This window comes from Brachyistius frenatus, unplaced genomic scaffold, assembly GCF_029030835.1.
Source record: "Brachyistius frenatus isolate BFR_SWC_R1_liver_20210118 unplaced genomic scaffold, ASM2903083v1 Contig_97, whole genome shotgun sequence".
NCBI classification, from domain to species: domain Eukaryota; kingdom Metazoa; phylum Chordata; class Actinopteri; family Embiotocidae; genus Brachyistius; species Brachyistius frenatus.
Window position 1 is genome coordinate 966,514 of NW_027210696.1, and position 17,500 is coordinate 984,013.

Consider the following 17,500-nt stretch of genomic DNA (forward strand, 5'->3'; position numbering starts at 1 on the left):
AGTCTGAGATGCGAGTAATGTGAGCTTTTTTTATACTAATATACACAAAAGTTTGTCTCTCACCGTGTTAAGAATAAGCAAAGTGAAAAATCCAAACCACTGTCTGAAGTCACCACCAGTCAGCTCAACGTTAAATATTTGTGCTTTGCTTTGTGGCTGTATGTTTTAAACGTTTAGTGTTTAGGATTTAGGGCACTCTATTAGCAGAAATTAAATATTATAGTCATAATTATCTTTTCATTGGTGTATGATCACCTGACACTAAGAATCATTGTGTTTTTGTCACCTTAGAATGAGCCCCTCATATCCACAGCGGGAGCTGGTCCTCTACCACGGGGCGCACTATGTTGCATTGCCATGTTTCAAAAGTAACCCAGAAAGAACAAACAAACAACCAAACATTGGCTCTACAGAGGGTTCTCAGGTTTCATGGCCACCGTAGATTCGTTGACATGCTTCAAAGGAAACTATGAGGGGAGCCGTGTTTATTTGGTTGCAAGCTGCAACCTCGAAGCTCAATGCTGCTATTATTGGAATTACTTCAATTTTATCACACTAACTAGCCACCCTCACTGGTCGCTGATTGTTCCAGCTGCCCTGCCATCTGATTCTCTTGGCCGTAACCCAGAGTTGATGACTATTGGTAAGAGTAAGGATGTAGACGGACCACTAAATAAAACAGTTTAGCTCCCTCTTCACCACTACAGTTCGGTACAGCAACCTTATGACTGCTGCCGCCTCTCCAAGCCAAGAGAAATTAAAAGCTCTTATTTCAAAAGAAAAGAAGCAGCAGATATGATATATCCAATCATATATCCAACAACCAGTGTCCGCCTTTGCCATAATACACTTTGATTCAGTCGTGGAAGTGGCTGATGAAGCCTTGAGCCGTTAGCCTGAAACGGTGAGACTCTATCAGACTTCAAACAGCTCCCTCTGGAGCCACAAAAGGCTCCATGCAGCTTTTTCAGTGAAAAATGTGATAAGATTATTTGTGACATTTTGGGGTGGCGTCTGGCCAGCCAATAAGATTTCAGAGTTGGACAAAGTCTGTGCCACCCCCTGACCAAACACACCCACGTCTTAAACAAAAGTACAACTAGTTTCAATTTTGTGATATTTTCAGACCATTTATCTAGTGTGTGTAAACACAGGTAGTGTGCAACAGAAATGTAAACATGTCATGCTATTTATCTTTATTTTTTTTTATTTTATATAACACCATTAACAGGGGCAGAATGCCACAAAATGTCCAGCCCATTAAAATATCTGTTGTTGTTTGTACGTGTGATTATCTAAGCACTGACCTCTCAAACAGGACACGTAAGCCAAGATCAAATATGACATCATGTTAAATAAAAATTTCCCCTTGTGGGATTAATAAAGTAACTATCTATCTTAATATTTACTGTGCTCAACAGATATAAAATAGAGCAGATAAAAAAATAACAAGTTCCCTCATCTTTTAACACATTCGGTCCAAAGTGTGTGAGCAGGATGCTTGATGATCTGCTGGGACTGATGCTGAACAGAACGACGGCTTGCCACGACTGGCAGGAATCCACAACAAATTGTGGAAGCTCGGTCATTGACTGACGCCTGTTTGAATGTTCTAGTCAAACAAACAGGATTTCTCCTCATCAGTTACATAAAAGTCTAACAAGAGTAAATATCCGTTTGTGTGCATGCGTTTGTACCTACTGGCACTGAGAATCAAATCTCATAGTTTGATACTTCGAAATCAATAGGCTTTGACTGATTGATTTCTCTGCAATACTGGTGTCAATACACTGAAATTATATTCAAAAGAACTGGTTTTATTGTATTTGAATGTAATTTTATTTGAACGTGTGCAAGTCAGTGTTGGAAAGACTACTTTTAAAATAAACAGGTTACAGACTACTAGCTATCCTGTTGAAGTGTAATAAGTGATGTCACTATATCATTTACTTCATCAAAGTTATGCAATTTATTACATTTCACATTTTAATGACTTTTCTAACAAATGTTTTAAACTGGGCGATAAATCTGAAAAGTCTTAAAATATGTAATCCTGCAGCATACATATTCATGTAGTATAAATGAGTATCCTACTGGACGGGCACCAAATAAAGAGCTAAATTAAGTCTGACGCCTGTTATAAGTAACATGGCGGGACGGGGGTACTTTTACCTTTACAAATGTTTCCTCAGGTTTAACATCGAGCGTTTCAATATTGACAGAATTGTCACCGTACTGGAATGTTACAGAAAGATATATTGCATAGATCTACTGCATATGTGTAGGACAAGTATTAAAAATAGACTTCATCTGCGTAAATCTGTTTCATCAGTAATCATAATAAAATAAAATAAACTGTGGAACCAAGAACTACTGAGTCATCCTACATAGGTCAAAACAGGTAATCTGCTGATTATTTAAAAACTCCTCCTGGGATGGACACACACGCACACGCACACATACAAACACACACACACACACACACACACACACATACAAAAAAAACAGACACACACACACAAGGTTAACGTTCAACACAGGGCACCCTTATGAGGTGAGGTTTGGTTAAAGTGTGACTGGACATTGGTTTATGCTTCATGTGGGCCTACACTACAGGTCACAAAGCATTACAGTTTTGGCTGGGAGGATATATATATGTGCTGGGAAGCAGGCAGTCAGCTCCAGAGGACCAGCACACCAGCTGCTAAATACTTCATCTGTCAGCCATGAGGGTCATCAGTGTGGTAAGTATAATTTTTAGTCATTTGCACACTGTGAAAAGAAACCTACTCTACTCAATAAAAGTGATAACAATTTGCACCCGTTTGAGAGATAGATAGATTTCACCAGCAATTTGAGTAAAAAAAACAAACTACATTTAACAGCTATGACACACTAAAAGAAATTAGATAAAGTCTATTTAATATTTCTCAATACATTGCACGACTGACTACTTAAAAAAGGGAGTAATATAAACTCTTTATATATTATCAATAATAAATCAATATGACTAATTAAACATTAGCTATTCAGAAAAGGTAAGATTTACGTAAAAAACAAATGTCAGACACAGGAGTTGATCTTTTTATTTAACAAAGGTTACAAAAGGACTCTCTTAATTCAGCAGAAATCAAGGGTCTTGAACACATCAAATACAATTCAGTTTTCTTCGTCAAACAATTTAATTCAACACTAGCAGGGTTTTTTGTATAAATCAGCATTTCAATACAAGCATGCTCGAATGCTCGACCCCGACATCATTTGCAGTCAGACATCACACCCATAATATTCCTCAATCTAGGGTCTTCGGCCTGTGTTCAGTTCAGTGCAGTTCCTGCATCTTTTGTAAAAACTGGTATAAGTTAAGGCTTCTCTCATGCTCGTCACTGGTCTTCATATCTGTCCAGCTGTGGAGGAAAAAGAAAGTCAGAATCCAGACATTTCAAAAGTGCTTAAGCATTTACGTTTAGGCCCGGACATGAAATTGTTGTCATTTGTAATTTGTAATTTGGCAATTATTTTTCTTTACAAAGATAATAATGCAGGTTTTGTTTTATACTGTCAGAAAGATATTACTTTAATGAAGTGTTTATTATTGAGTTCGTAGTTTGCAGCGGTATTGAACTCTCTCTCTCTCCCTCTCTCCGTCTCTCTCTCTCTATCTCTCTCGCTCGACCACACACTCACTCATTTCTTAAAGCAGGCTGCAGTCGAAAAGATAGCTGTCTTATATTTGGAGCCCGACAGTAGGTTCAGCAGTGAAAGCAACACATTTAAACCGTGCCCATGTTAAATGTCACGACAAGTAGGCTTCTTTTTTCTTTCTCTTCGACATTGTCGAATTATTCAGATTAAGTAGCTCACCCCACTTACGTGTTCAACTCTGGCGTCAGCACTGCTAATGATTAACTAACAGTGCCTAGAGAAAGTTTGCAAACTTAATTAAGGCCCGAGCACCGATGGCGCGAAAGCCGTATTGTTCTTCGTGGAATTATTATTCCGCGTTGTTATTATTATTCGTCCGTAGACAACTGCCTTTTTTTTTTTTTTTTTTTTTTTTTGGAGGCTTTTATCATATTCAAAAACTCATGAAAGTTCGTACACGCGTCTCTCCCGCTGGAAAAAAAAAAAAAAAAGGTCATATTTAAGTGGAGTCGCGAGTGGACGTGGCCAAATGGCTCGCTATACTTCTTGCTGAGGAGATACTCTGCATTGGGATAAATCTTTGGCTCGCTGCAACCTGTAACTCCACCGTCCACAAATATTCATTCAAATGCGACCAAAATTGCCGCTTCGGAGCTGGTAAACGACGTCATGAAAACATGGGTTCGAGACCCGCTCAGGTATTACACTATTACACACGGTTCACGGAGAGCAAGTCCCTCTTAAGGGTAAGCCACACGGTTTCGTGTTTACAACGCAGTCATACAAACCAAAGGTCAACAACAGTACAAAACAAAAACCTAATAGAAAAATCAATAACAAAAAATAAAGGGTGTGTCTACTTCTTGGATTTCTGTTCGAACTACCACACATTTTATCTCCCCTCTCCCCAATTTTACGGTGTATATTTCTATTGAAAGCATACAGTATGTGTCAACTTTGTAAAGCCTGAAAAATGTTTGCTGTGCTGTTATTTTAAATTCAGGGTCCGGACCCATCTCTGGTATATCGGCCAAATTCAGGGAAGAGTGAAACCAAAGAGAAGGAGAACTACAGAAACTTTGAGGTACATCTCTCTTAAGCCAATAACTCTTATTTAATACTTAATTAATTAATAAACAGATTGGCAAATTCAGAGGTGAGAAATACACAATTATCACTGTTATGGAACTGTTATATTTAAAAAGAGGATCACTTTTTGACTTTTAGTTTAAGAAAACTGGTTGAAGGTGGACTACAGACTACAGACTCTGACTGACGGGGCAATTTAACAGTTCATTTTCTGTTACGGAGAGAAGGATCTGACTTCTAATGCAATTCAGCATATATATATATATAAACATCCCAAAAAACACTACAAATCAAAGGTGATCTGTGAATATTTCTCCCAATCCAATGAAGACCAGAACATGGATGTAAAGCTTTACCACTTCTCTCCGACATGTTGTGAATAACCATCTCTGCTCCACAGTATTTAAACATACCAGAACGTCATGTCATCTTAAAACACCTCCTATTAAGTTTCGACACTGATGCAGAAATTGCAGAAGTCTGACAGACAGTCAAACATAAAATATGTAATTTCTGTGTTACTTCTGGTCTCATAACAGCGCTGTAATTGTATTAGTGAGCATTCTACATGTGTTTTTCAGAGCGGAAGTCTATTCGACCGTGTCTTCAACACTTACAGCCTGATGCACGCCAACCAAACGTTGGAGTTCGTAAAGCGAAAGGTGAGCAAATCAGAAGCAAAAGCAGAAGGGACATTCTGAGCACAAACCTGTTCACAAGCATAAATGAGACAAGAAGTCACATGCTATCATTAAAATAAATCTCACGATGCAATGTCATATTTCTTCTTTTTCTCTGCGTCAGCAAGCTGCGATGCTATTTTATGTAACGTATCTTTCACTACACACTGAATTAGTGTATTCCTGCTTTGGACTGGATGACCAAGGAATCTTGTTACGCTGAGCAAACACATGTTATCTAATCCTCTCAAATGAAAGCCAAAGGCAAAGAGCCAAGGGATGTTCTGCGGTGGACTAAACGTTGTTTATTTAACTGGATTTTCCCTCCTCACAAAGGTTACCTAGAAACATTTTGCCCTTTTCAACTCTGTGGTCTACTTCTCTGCGTCTGTTTTCAGGCCTCTGCAGTACACTGGTGAATGTTCATATTTAAAAAGGGGGATGCACTTTTAGTATAGTGTAACAGAATATTGGTGTTGACTGGTGATTTGCTATAGTATCACTTCTTGTTTACGTTCAATGGACACATTTGTTTACTCACACAAAACATACAGCCAGTAAGGCTCATTTGGGGGCAAACACGAGGTCATTTCCAAATCGAGTGCAAACCTGATCCTTCTATGGCCTGAAAACTCACAAGGGGTTAGTATTCCTTAACTTTTTTTTTTTTTAAGGATGGTCAGAGGCTTTACAAACAATGTAAACCCTCTCCGGTAATGCTGTGACTCTCCTACCTTTCTGCAGCACTCCGAATGGACCGCCTGCAACCACACTCGGATGGGGATGATGGACACCATCATGTCTCTGGACCAGCTGGTGGACGAGTCTGATCCTGACGTAGACTTCCCCAACTCCTTTCACGCCTTCCAGACTGCTGAAGGCATCCGCCAAGCACACCCAGACAAAGGTACCATACAGGAGAGAGAGAGAGAGAGACGGAGATACGTCGAGGCTGCGTACATGGACATAGAGACATATGAGATGATAAACATCTCATATTCACTGACCGTCCCCAGACTGGTTCCAGCTGGTGGGTCTGATCCATGACGTTGGGAAAATCATGGCTCTTTATGATGAACCCCAGGTAAGAGACGGGTTCAACACAGGGGGAACTGGGACTCATGCTTCATCAAGCCTGAATAGCCTCATATAAGAATATCAGTTCAGTTCCTGCCTTCGTGTCACTTGTTCAGACTTCAAACCAAGGCTGCTACTCTACTTTCAGCTTTGTTTTGGGGGGGGTTTCTGAATATTTTCAAAGCTATTTCATGATCTCTCTTTCAACGTTTCTGTAACTTTGCACCACATGAGACGTTTTAGAACTTTGTATTTATAGTTATAAAAATATAATCCCTAATAATTGTAATTTGACATAGTATGTAACACAAATATAATAGCAGTGTAAGTCAACTCTGTGTGTGTGTGTGTGTGTTCTGCAGTGGGCCGTAGTGGGGGACACCTTCCCTGTGGGCTGCAAATTTCAGAACTCCATTGTGTTCAGAGACAACACCTTCCTGGACAACCCAGATGAAAAAAATCCTAAACACAAGTTGGTATTCCCACGTTCAATTACCAAAGTTGTACGTGAATGAAGCCGTGAATGAATTTGTTGGTGCATGTATACGCAACCCACTGGAGTGAGCCAGTCACGTCTTTGAAAATGAAATCAGCGCTGCAGTCTTACCCTGTAAGGGTGTACACAGGAAAACACGGCGTGTTCTGATTACTTTGGTAATTACAGATAAGAAAAAGCAGAAATTACAAAGTTGCTTCAATGCAAATGTAAAAAGACATTTGAATGTTGTACTTTTTTTGGAAACATTTCGTCAAGTCATCCTCCCAGCACCTGCGGATTATAATCAGTTTTAATCAATGTGCAATGCCATTCAATGTAATCTGCTATTCTCCTCGTTGATTTCAGCGACCTACAGCTCAGTTGTTTAACGTACAGGGAGTTTAAGCCATTTTATTTTCTCCTCTTTAGCACTGAATATGGGATCTATGAACCAAACTGTGGCCTCGACAACATTCTCATGTCCTGGGGCCATGACGGTAAGAGGAGCGGTCTTATTATTATTCAGCTGCACCCCAACGCCACAGCTACAACTTTTAAAATATGAAAAGTGCCTTTTTCTTAATAATCTGTGCCTGAACTTCCGTGTTTTTGTCTTCAGAATATCTCAACAGAGTTATGAAATTCAACAAGTGCTCCATCCCCGAGGAGGTGGGTAAATTGTTTCAGTAAATGGTTGTTAAATGCACATTTGGGCAATTAACTTCATAGTCGGCACACAGACTAGAGTGAGAGTCGTCGTGCGCACATCAAAGGTCTTGAGTGGTCACGAGTAATACGTGTCACGTGTAATTATTACAGACTTTGTTATAAATGTAGTCATGTTCTGCCTCTCTTCAGGGGTTGTACATGATTCGCTTCCATTCTTTCTACCCATGGCACTCCCATGGAGACTACATGCACCTGTGTAATGACAAAGACATGCGTATGCTGCCTTGGGTCCAAGAGTTCAAGTGAGCATCTTCTTCTCCCATATATATATATATTTTTTATATATATATTTTATATATATATTGTCTATATATATATATATTGAATATATATACACATTAAAAAACAAACAAATCAATATATATATATATATATATACAGTATATACATGTATATGTATACACACACACATAATCCTAGCCGAAGCTTTGACCCAGGGTTAACCTCCAACTCTTTCTGCAGCAAATTTGACCTGTACACAAAGACCACTGATATGCCCGACGTCGACAAACTGAAGCCGCACTACCAGTCCCTCATCAACAAGTACTGCCCTGGAATACTGCAGTGGTGAAACGGATTCAACAGTGACGTCACGTTGTCCGACAGCATGATTATATTTGTTTGTATCGTTTTAACGTAACGCTATAGGTGCACTTAGTTGCTCCTGTATACACATATTGCTTATTTTGATCCAAGTTTCAAAATATATGCTGGGTAGCTGTGAATCTTAACTTGTGCTTTCTAACAACTTTAGTTACTAAAACAATACTTACTTTTCATAATTAATACCCATTGTATATAATAATGATTGTACAGATAAACAATCCCATTTTATTTTAACAGGTGACATAAACAAATAAGATACATTTGTGAAAAAAAGAAAAGAAAGAGAAAGTGCTTGTTTGTCTGTACATACAGCCAGAATCACACACTTGTATTCATGTACAAGTGCAAATACGCGTCACAAAGAGTGGCACAGCAACAACACTTGATGAGGAAACCAAAGCTCACCCGTGTTTCTTTCTGGTTTCATTCAACAGAATTCTTCTGACTAGATTTAAGTTCTCAGCATGCGTCAGAATCAACCGGGAAGGATTTAAAAGGTTATTTAAACTGCTCCCACATGATTTTAAGTTCTTGGTTTCTGCTGTAGACAACATTGAAAGAAGGCAAATACACTTTTTTTTTTTCAATAAATGGCTGACGAGGACATATGAATACGCACAAAACAACTTCTTTGGTTATTTTGGTGACATTTTATAAAGGACAGTGGTGATGACCGTCTGCGAGAAGGATTACCCGCTTCTTTTTCAAAACTTTCTCTTTTTAGGGATCTCCTCTTTTTCCATCCCGTCTCCCTCCTCGTCCTCTTTGTCGTCGCTAACAGCGTCCATCTCCTCTCCTTCGCCCTCTTCCACCTCGTCTTCACTGTTCGCTCCATTGTCTTCCTCCCCCGCCTGCTGTTCATCTGACATCCCGCAAAGGTCTGAGGAGTCATCAGCTACATTTTCTGCGTGATCGCTCACAGTCACAGCGGCCTTCTGAGCAAGTGGGGTTCTCTCTGTGGGTTTGTTTCGGTTTCGCAGTCCCTGCAGCAGACAGAAGGTGGCACTGCAGGCAATGAGGGTCCAGATTAGAGTGTGGGCAGGAACACCCTTGACCTGAGCACGCACCCATCTCGTCGCCTGGGCAACAGTGTTGTTGGGTATACGTGGAGGCGATTTGTCCTACAAATGAAGATCAATATTAATCAATACCCCACATCCTTCTTCCAATGTTTTTCGATTACATCTTTATGAAAAGAGTTCAAACCTTTTTGTAAATTACCATCTAATTTTTTTTTTAGGACAGCTTTACCTTGAGTCCATGCTGGTTGAGCATGCTCTCCAGGAAGGTGTCGCCAAGTTGCACAATGGGATAGAATTCCTCATCGTAGACCCTCTTCCACCAACGCTGCGGGTATGAGCTGCCATAAAAAGATCCAAACGGTAAAAATCCTGTTTGTTTTTGTGTGAAGATACTTACAGGAGCCCTTAAGATTAACATTTTCTTATCCCGATTTGAAAAGGAAAGGGCAAGCAAGAAGGTTGCGGAAAGTGTGGAACAATTCATCGACTTAAACAGCCAAATGCCAAACACATAATACAAAGCATACTTTAACATTTGTAACTAAAGTTTTTAAGACAATACTGTTCAGTTTTAAATTGAAAAGTGAGCTCTGTGACCACCGATGCACCGGCGGGCAGCCACCTCCCTGAGCAGCTACCGTCGCCCACACAGTGGATGAGACGGTCTCATTATTGCAAATGTAAATGATCAAGTACTGGTTTAATAATTCTGTATCAGTCCTGGAAAAACAATATCTAGCAACACCTTGTTTGTGCAGGAAAAACCGCCATTCATGCCAGCACTCACTTGTTTTAAATAGTTTTGAAATAGTCAAAAAATGCAATAAATCAGAAATCAGGCGGTTGAACGACCTTAAGTTTGGCAGTAAATTTGTTGCACGACAAAAGGTCAGATTAATTTGATTTCTTCAGCGCAAGTAGAGACAGAGACACAAAAAGAGAAGCACTGACCCGTCAGCCTTTGGTTTAGTAAACCAGTATCTGTAGCGGTGAGCTCGGAGGTAGGCAGGAGGCTGCCGGTGAAATGGATACTGGGATACATCCGTCTGGATCAGATCAATCACTGCAGAACGCAAAACAAATTTTAAGAGAGACATTTGCTAACTCCTAAAAAGATGATTTAGTCAGTGACTTGCATACACAAAAGGTGTTTTTTTTATTAGTACAAACCCAAAAATATCATCTATTTAAGGTGTTCCTAATGGGTCGTAAAGTGTGAGGCACAGTTAAGATGCCCTTTTTTTTTAAAAAAAAAATCACAACCCAATTAGATATTTTCAACAAAAAAAATCGGATCAGTTAAAAGTTTCAACAAACACAACCAAGTAGTTCAATTCCAGTTTTCTCCCCCGTTTTATTTAGAGCTGAAAGGACCATTATTGTAAATAGTTAGCCAAACATTCCTTGTACTCAGACTGTTCACAGGGCACGCACCGTCTTGTTTGCCTTGCAGCAGTCTGTAAATCAAGCTGCTGAACCACGGAGCCTGCGTGTGAGACCCAAGAGCGGCAAACCACATTTGCCAGTCCAGCCTGGGTTGATGGGGTGTCACCACAGGAGGAGATGCACTTAGGTTCCCTGGCTTGTACATGAACTCAATCTCCTAGAAGAAACCACAAGAAACATGCTGACGTGAAGGTCTTACTGCACGGTTCAGTTAATTATGAAACATGCACGGCGTTATGTCGGACAAACGGAGATCCCGTTCAAATCATCATCCACGATAACGTTTGTCCTCTCACCGTCCACGTGACTTTGTCATTGCTTCCCTCGATGACAACCTCCGGCCGACCACCGACCCCCGTCATCCTTCTGAACAGGCCGTACGAGTCGACCAGCTTGTAGCGATCCACCAGCTCGTGGGCCCGACGCACTCCTGGCCACAACCTGGCATGAGAGTCGGATTCTATGTAGGTGAAGGGCACCTGAAAAAAGAAAGAACGACCAGGTTCGGGGATACGCGGGCGATCAGTTGTGAGGTTTAACTGCACAATAATCGTTACTGCATTTCAAGCGGCACCTACCAGACTAATAGCAAACATCGAAGCTGCAGCGGCAGCAATTACAGTCCACTGGACCATTCCCCAAAACCTCCTCAGGAAGCCGGAGACACACGCACACCTGGAAATACACGCGAGATGTAGACCGACATATGAACGGACTATAAAAAAAAAAAAAAAAAGGTACCTCGAAGGACAATCAAAGCAAAAGTGCAACAGATCACATCATTAAATCAACCATGCCTACCTGAACATAGATGTGACCATCTCCCAGGTGAGGGAGAGGACACCGATCCAGATAGAGGGGATAGTGACTGTCTTCAGAAACTGGTTGAACTGGTGGTATGTAAACGCTGCAAAAACAAGAACACGTACATAAACAAAATTAAAAAATAAATAAATAAAAAAAATGCAAGTGTTTATGTACACAATCAAGGATACACACCTGTCCGTGACGAGATGCTGTACTTATTGGTATCCTGCTGCAGGTCAAAGCAGACGATCGTTCCAAACACGGTGAGAGCCCAGACCGCGAGCTCCAGCAGGTAACACGGCCACAGCCACGTCTGCGAGTCTGAGCAGAGTGAACAAACATGGCCGCTTTGAATGAGAGTACGCGCGCATATCTTTTATTATACATTTTTCACGTCGCATAATATTAGGTGATTTTGCAGGTATTGGTGATGTTTAAAATGCTGGGAGGAGCAGGACAGTTATGAGGTGTGCCAAAACAAATTCATCAGGACAAATAACAATACCGGGGCTCCAGATGAATGTATGATGGGTGTGTATGGGGGCTGTTAAAAGACTTTAAAAAGACCGCCGTAGGATAATTTTGTTTTTGGAAGATTTGAGAAGCGATGTTGCATAGACAAAAAGTACTGACTGTATCACACCATTGTTCTTGTAAGGCTTGCGCAGCCAGAAATGCACATGCTGGTCGTCCAGAAGAGACACACAGAGGGCCAACGTCAGCAGGTTGAAGAAGTTGTAGTTGCCAGACAGAAGGATGAGAACTTGAAGCAGCACCTACTTAATGGAAGAAAAGTATTTGATTAACAAAACTTTTATATATATTTAAAAAAAAAAATTAAAAAAAAATGACTTGCTGATTTTAAAGACTCAAATTTAGTAAAGCAACTTCCCATCTAAGAACTAACCAACGTGAAACCAAGTTAACCCTTCATTTCAGAAATCACACGAATGACGAACCAAATCTAGTTGTGATATTAGAGGTAACGGGGAAGGCAGAACTTGAATTTCTACTCACCTGCAGATAAAAAGCCCAGAGTCGGAGCCTACGCAGTGGACTGAAGAACAGCACAGGAACAACGATCTCTATGACGAAGGTTCCCACCACACTCAGCTTCTGCAACCACACCGGCAACTGGTGGGCAAACCAGGCCAGAGGAGTCGGGATACACTGAGTCTCGTAGTGATAGGTCAGGGCTGATTAACACGGTGAAAAAGAAATGGAATTAGAAGAGGGAAAACTGAGGATATCCGTCATAAAAAAAAAAAAAAAAAAAAACACGTGCGACCATTTTGGATCCTCGCTTACAAATGACAGTATTGTGTTGTAGTGTAAAGACAGAATGAATGGGACACACCTGTAAGGCCCCACCACGTGGGACAACGTGATGTGAGTTTCACCACTCCGGAGGCAAACATCAGTCTGAAGAGCAGCCAGCGAACCAGCCAGAAGGTCACACGATCGTGCTCCCTGACCCCTCGCGACCCCCTGATTATCGTCAGTGGAGCCACAAGGACACAGAGGAACCCCGTCTCCAGAAGCAAATTGTCCCTGAACAGTATTGAGCAGAAACAGGAAGCGGTAAAAGCAGAAAGAGTGGGAGACACGGGAACCGGAGCTGTAATTAGTCAAGCGGGGACGGCTGCAGTGTTGTCGCACGGCGGCGTGACGATACAAACAAATGATTTTGGCAGGTAGCTGTTGTTTCTAGAAGCAGTGTGTTAATGAATAAATAAATAAATAAAAATAAACGATCTCTTGCCATCATGCCGTCCGTAACACTCACCACTGGAAGTAGAGGAAAACTTGGCCCACCTGCGACGGACAAAAGACGCTTCGTGAGGAAGAGCAAGACGAAGCAGAAAATACTGTGACAGAAACGGGTACAGCCACCGCAAACTCACCTGGTCCAGGGACAAGTACAGGACCCAGAGGCAGAGAAACACCGCACCGTCCCGGAGAGCCTCCACCAGCACGGCGGCGAGGCTCAGCGCGGCCCCGATGAGACACAGGAGCTCCATGGCGGTGTGCGTGTCCAGGCCGAGCTGAGGCCCCAGCCACAAGAGGGAGGGAAAGGACAGCAGCTGTTCCAGCAGAGGCTTCCCGCTGTATCGCAGTTGCCAACGGGCAGGCAGCAGCCCCTCATTACCATAAAGACCTGGAAACACACAATGACACCGACTGCGTTTTTGACGTGTTGGTCGCGAGAAGTTCGTCATGTTACGCCTTTAAATGCGTTTCTCTTTATAAATCACAGACCAGTTAAAATGCCGGTAGTTAAGCAGCTCCATACAAAGAACAATACTTGACGTACGTTATAATTGTGATACATTTCAACATGTGTGCAATACCATATAATTGGAATCATTTAATTGAACATCCTCTTAAATTCTGTCAATTTTAAAATTGTGTCAGCGATGTGAAAATAAAAGGGATGTGAAAATAAAAGCGGTGAAAATAAAAGGGATGTGAAAATAAAAGTGGTGAAAATAAAAGCGGTGAAAATAAAAGCGGTGAAAATAAAAGCGATGTGAAAATAAAAGGGATGTGAAAATGAAAGCGAAAGTCCTGTATGACGAATCCGACTGATGTAAAAAGTACAGAAGTATAAGCAGCAACATTTTGTTTAAGTAATAAAGTTTAAGTACTGGTTTGGTCTGTCTGACTAATATATTATTATATATAACATAATTAAAATATTAATCCATTGTAAGCAGCAGGTTACTGCTGTCGCTGGGTCTGGTGGAGCCGGTTTGAACTACTAATTATCCAGTTTTATATATATATAAAAAAAAAAAACTAAATGCGAGAAGATCCTCTGAAATGTAGGAGTGGAAGTGTAAACTAGTACCTCAAAAAAAAAAATTGCACTTAAGCACAGTATTTGAGTAAATGCACTAGACAACTTTCCACCAATGCAAGTTGGTGGTCCAAACAGATTTCCTTCAACAGAAGACGTGGGCGACGTCTCGTGGACTTCTGCTGGGCTACAAAAATAAAATACTGCGCCACAGCACGTTGTTGACATTTGAACCCGTTTACAAAAGATTGGTTTTCTCCCAGCAGATGTTAGCTCGGACTAACAGGACTAAGGTTTCCTGTGGCAGGAACGCAGAGACCTCCCGGCGGTTCTCGGCGTCAAAAGCGGACAAACACGGGAAGGCTGGGCTATAAACTACGGTGGCGCCGTGCCAGCGGCCGAGTGTGATTTGTTTTAAGTATTTTTCTTTCTTTCTTCTCTCTTCAGAGTTTTTTTTCTTTTTTTTTTCTTCTTCTTCACGCACGTTAAGTGACGGTCAGACAGCGGACCGGAACTTTTCCACTTTTCTGGTGGCTCCTCTTCTACTTTTTTCCTTCTTCGTAACGGAGAGCTACGCACAGCAGACTGGGGCCATCGTTTACTCTCGTGATCAGCTGATCGCGCCGAGCAGGCCTCTGCTCTACTGCTGCTGCCCGGAGCGAGGCCCGAGGACCCCCGGACGAACTTCGGAGAAGACGTCGGGGTCGCAGAGCTGGTAGCTCGACTGAAGGCAGAGGCAGCCTGTAACCACCAGGACTGTGAGGAGGTGGACACAGGAGGCTAAAGACGCCCTGCAGGACTGCTTTGAGTCCACGGACTGGGATGTGCTGTGTGGGCCACATGGGGAGGACATCAACAGCATGACGGACTGCATCACAGAACACATCAAGTTCTGTGAACACACCACCGTACCATCCCGGACTGTACGCCGCTTCCCCAACAACGAGCCGTGGATCACCAGTGACCTGAAGGTGCTTCTTAATCAGAAGAAAGCAGCCTTCAGGTCTGGGGACAGGGAGGAAGCTCAGGAGAGTGCAGCGCCACCTGAAGGAGAAGATGAGAGAGTGCAAGGACTCCTGCAGGAGGAAGCTGGAGGCCAAACTCCAGCAGAACAACGTGAGGGAGGTGTGGACCGGGATGAAGGAGATGACAGGGTTCAAGGAGAGAGAGACAACCAGGGGGAACCTGGAGAGGAACGATGAGCTAAACTGTTTCTTCAACAGGTTTAGTTCACCACCCTCATCTGTCTCCTCCACACCTCACACCTCCCAAACACCTCTGTTGCCTCCCCCTCTCCTCCCTCTCCTGAGGTCCTACAACACCTCTTCAACCTGAGCCTGAAGCAGGAGGAGGTCCCGGTGCTGTGGAAGACGTCCTGCCTGGTTCCTGTCCCCAAGAAGAAGACTCCATCTGGCCTCAACGACTACCGACCGGTTGCCCTCACGTCTCACGTGATGAAGGTGCTGGAGAGGCTGGTCTTGGCCCACCTCAGGCCGCTGGTGAAATCTTCTCTGGACCCTCTGCAATTTGCGTACCAGCCTCGTGTGGGAGTGGACAACGCCATCATCTACCTGCTGCAACGAGCTCAGTCTCACCTGGATGGAACCGGTGACTCTGTGAGAATCACTTTCTTTGATTTCTCCAGTGCATTCAACACCATCCAACCACTGCTACTGAGTGAGAAGCTGCGGGTGGTGGGGGTGGACACGTCCACCGTCTCCTGGATCACTGACTACCTGACAGGCAGACCACAGTTTGTCCGTCTGGGCGGTGTGCTGTCTGATACGGTGGTCAGTGGTACTGGAGCTCCTCAGGGAACTGTTCTGTCCCCCTTCCTGTTCACCTTATACACCACTGACTTCCAGTACAAGTCAGAGTCCTGCCATCTGCAGAAGTTCTCTGATGACTCTGCAGTGGTCGGGTGTATGAGGGACGGACGGGAGGACGAGTAACAAACTGGTGAAGAAGGCCGGCTCCATCATCGGCTACAAACTGGACAGCCTGGAAAAGGTGGTGGAGAGGAGGACGCTGAACAAACTGTTATCCATATTGGATCATCCTGACCACCCTCTCCACCACCTGCTGTAGGGACAGAGGAGGACGGTCTCCAAAAGACTCGTCCAGCTCCGCTGTCACAAGGACAGACACAGGACATCATCCCTGCCCACTGCAATAAGACTGTACAATAACTCAACCTCTGGCAAAATCCATCACACAACAATAACACCGTTGTCTGTGTTTCTTGGTTGTTTGTATATAAAACACACATATATATATATATATATATATAGTGTACTGTATATACTGTATATACTGTATATACTACCTAACCTAACCTAACCCCCCGGCTAACAAGCTAACACACGCCTTAACTTAAGTGAGCTGTTTAGCTTCAAGCCCGGGCTGCAGTTAAGAGTCTCACCTGGAATCTGCACGTAGAGGGAAACAAAAGCAGCCATGTAAATGACCGCCATGCACCAGAGGAACATACGCCGTGGCAGGACGATTTCCCCCATCTCTGGTCTCACTCGCCGCCGCCTTCCAGTGGAAGCTGTGATCAGAGAGGTTGGTTTTTTTGGGGTTTTTTTTTTTCCCCCTAGGAATGTGACATTATGATCTCGGCCTCTGATTGGCTTATATTGACTTTGTTACCCGGAGTTCAACCAATCATCGCTCCTCATGCCCGGGCCCGCCTAAAACCCAACCAACCGAACCAACGAACGCAACCAATCGGAGGCCAGGGTCGGGCGGCTCGTTGCTTCGCGGTCCAAAGAAAATGAAATTCATGTCCGGGGGACACGTAGCGGACCGGCAGTTGATTCACCGAAGCGCCCTCAAGAGGTCGCTGCAGCTGCTTTGAATGTTATGTTGCCTTCACGGTACATGGGACAACAGAGCGTTACCTCAGATCGTTACTCTCCACCGTTGTTGTTTTTTTTTTTTTGAGTAAATCATACATGAATCTGAAATCTTAATTTACGGAAAAATCTAACGTTTGATTTTTTACAAACAGTAATGTCATGCCGCCCTATTTGATTTCTTAAAAACTATTTCACATTTCCAACATCTCTATTATTTTGAGGATGGAAAGTGGCAATTGCAGTTTTCCTTGTGTTATATG

General features: G+C 42.7%; 2 protein-coding genes across 2 annotated transcripts; one reads left to right on the forward strand and one right to left on the reverse strand.

Annotated features, from left to right (window-relative positions):
• The first annotated feature begins 2,578 nt into the window (after positions 1–2,578).
• Positions 2,579–8,908, forward strand: miox (myo-inositol oxygenase). The gene is made up of 10 exons (XM_069711130.1): positions 2,579–2,744; positions 4,649–4,729; positions 5,316–5,396; positions 6,159–6,321; positions 6,431–6,498; positions 6,854–6,963; positions 7,399–7,466; positions 7,589–7,638; positions 7,828–7,940; positions 8,161–8,908. The coding sequence occupies exons 1-10, from the start codon at positions 2,727–2,729 to the stop codon at positions 8,267–8,269; spliced, it is 861 nt and encodes a 286-aa protein (XP_069567231.1). The 5' UTR covers positions 2,579–2,726; the 3' UTR covers positions 8,270–8,908.
• On the reverse strand, positions 8,507–16,950 carry lmf2a (lipase maturation factor 2a). Its single transcript, XM_069711128.1, has 14 exons — positions 16,802–16,950; positions 13,484–13,737; positions 13,366–13,394; positions 12,937–13,130; positions 12,597–12,775; positions 12,223–12,355; positions 11,772–11,900; positions 11,574–11,679; positions 11,351–11,447; positions 11,069–11,251; positions 10,761–10,929; positions 10,278–10,389; positions 9,556–9,664; positions 8,507–9,425 (listed from the first exon to the last, which is right to left on the reverse strand). The coding sequence occupies exons 1-14, from the start codon at positions 16,893–16,895 to the stop codon at positions 9,009–9,011; spliced, it is 2,205 nt and encodes a 734-aa protein (XP_069567229.1). The 5' UTR covers positions 16,896–16,950; the 3' UTR covers positions 8,507–9,008.
• Between the last annotated feature and the right edge of the window lie 550 nt (positions 16,951–17,500).

Bases quoted from the DNA above. Each gene is read 5' to 3' on its own strand.
- miox (XM_069711130.1), top strand. The intron at 6,322-6,430 runs GTACCATACAGG...GACCGTCCCCAG, and splicing joins CCAAGCACACCCAGACAAAG to ACTGGTTCCAGCTGGTGGGT. The intron at 6,499-6,853 runs GTAAGAGACGGG...TGTGTTCTGCAG, and splicing joins CTCTTTATGATGAACCCCAG to TGGGCCGTAGTGGGGGACAC.
- lmf2a (XM_069711128.1), bottom strand. From the start codon at position 16,895: ATGGGGGAAATCGTCCTGCCACGGCGTATGTTCCTCTGGTGCATGGCG. The intron at 11,448-11,573 runs GTAGGCATGGTT...GTGTATTTCCAG, and splicing joins ATGGTCACATCTATGTTCAG to GTGTGCGTGTGTCTCCGGCT. The intron at 9,665-10,277 runs GTCAGTGCTTCT...TTTTTATGGCAG, and splicing joins ACTAAACCAAAGGCTGACGG to CTCATACCCGCAGCGTTGGT.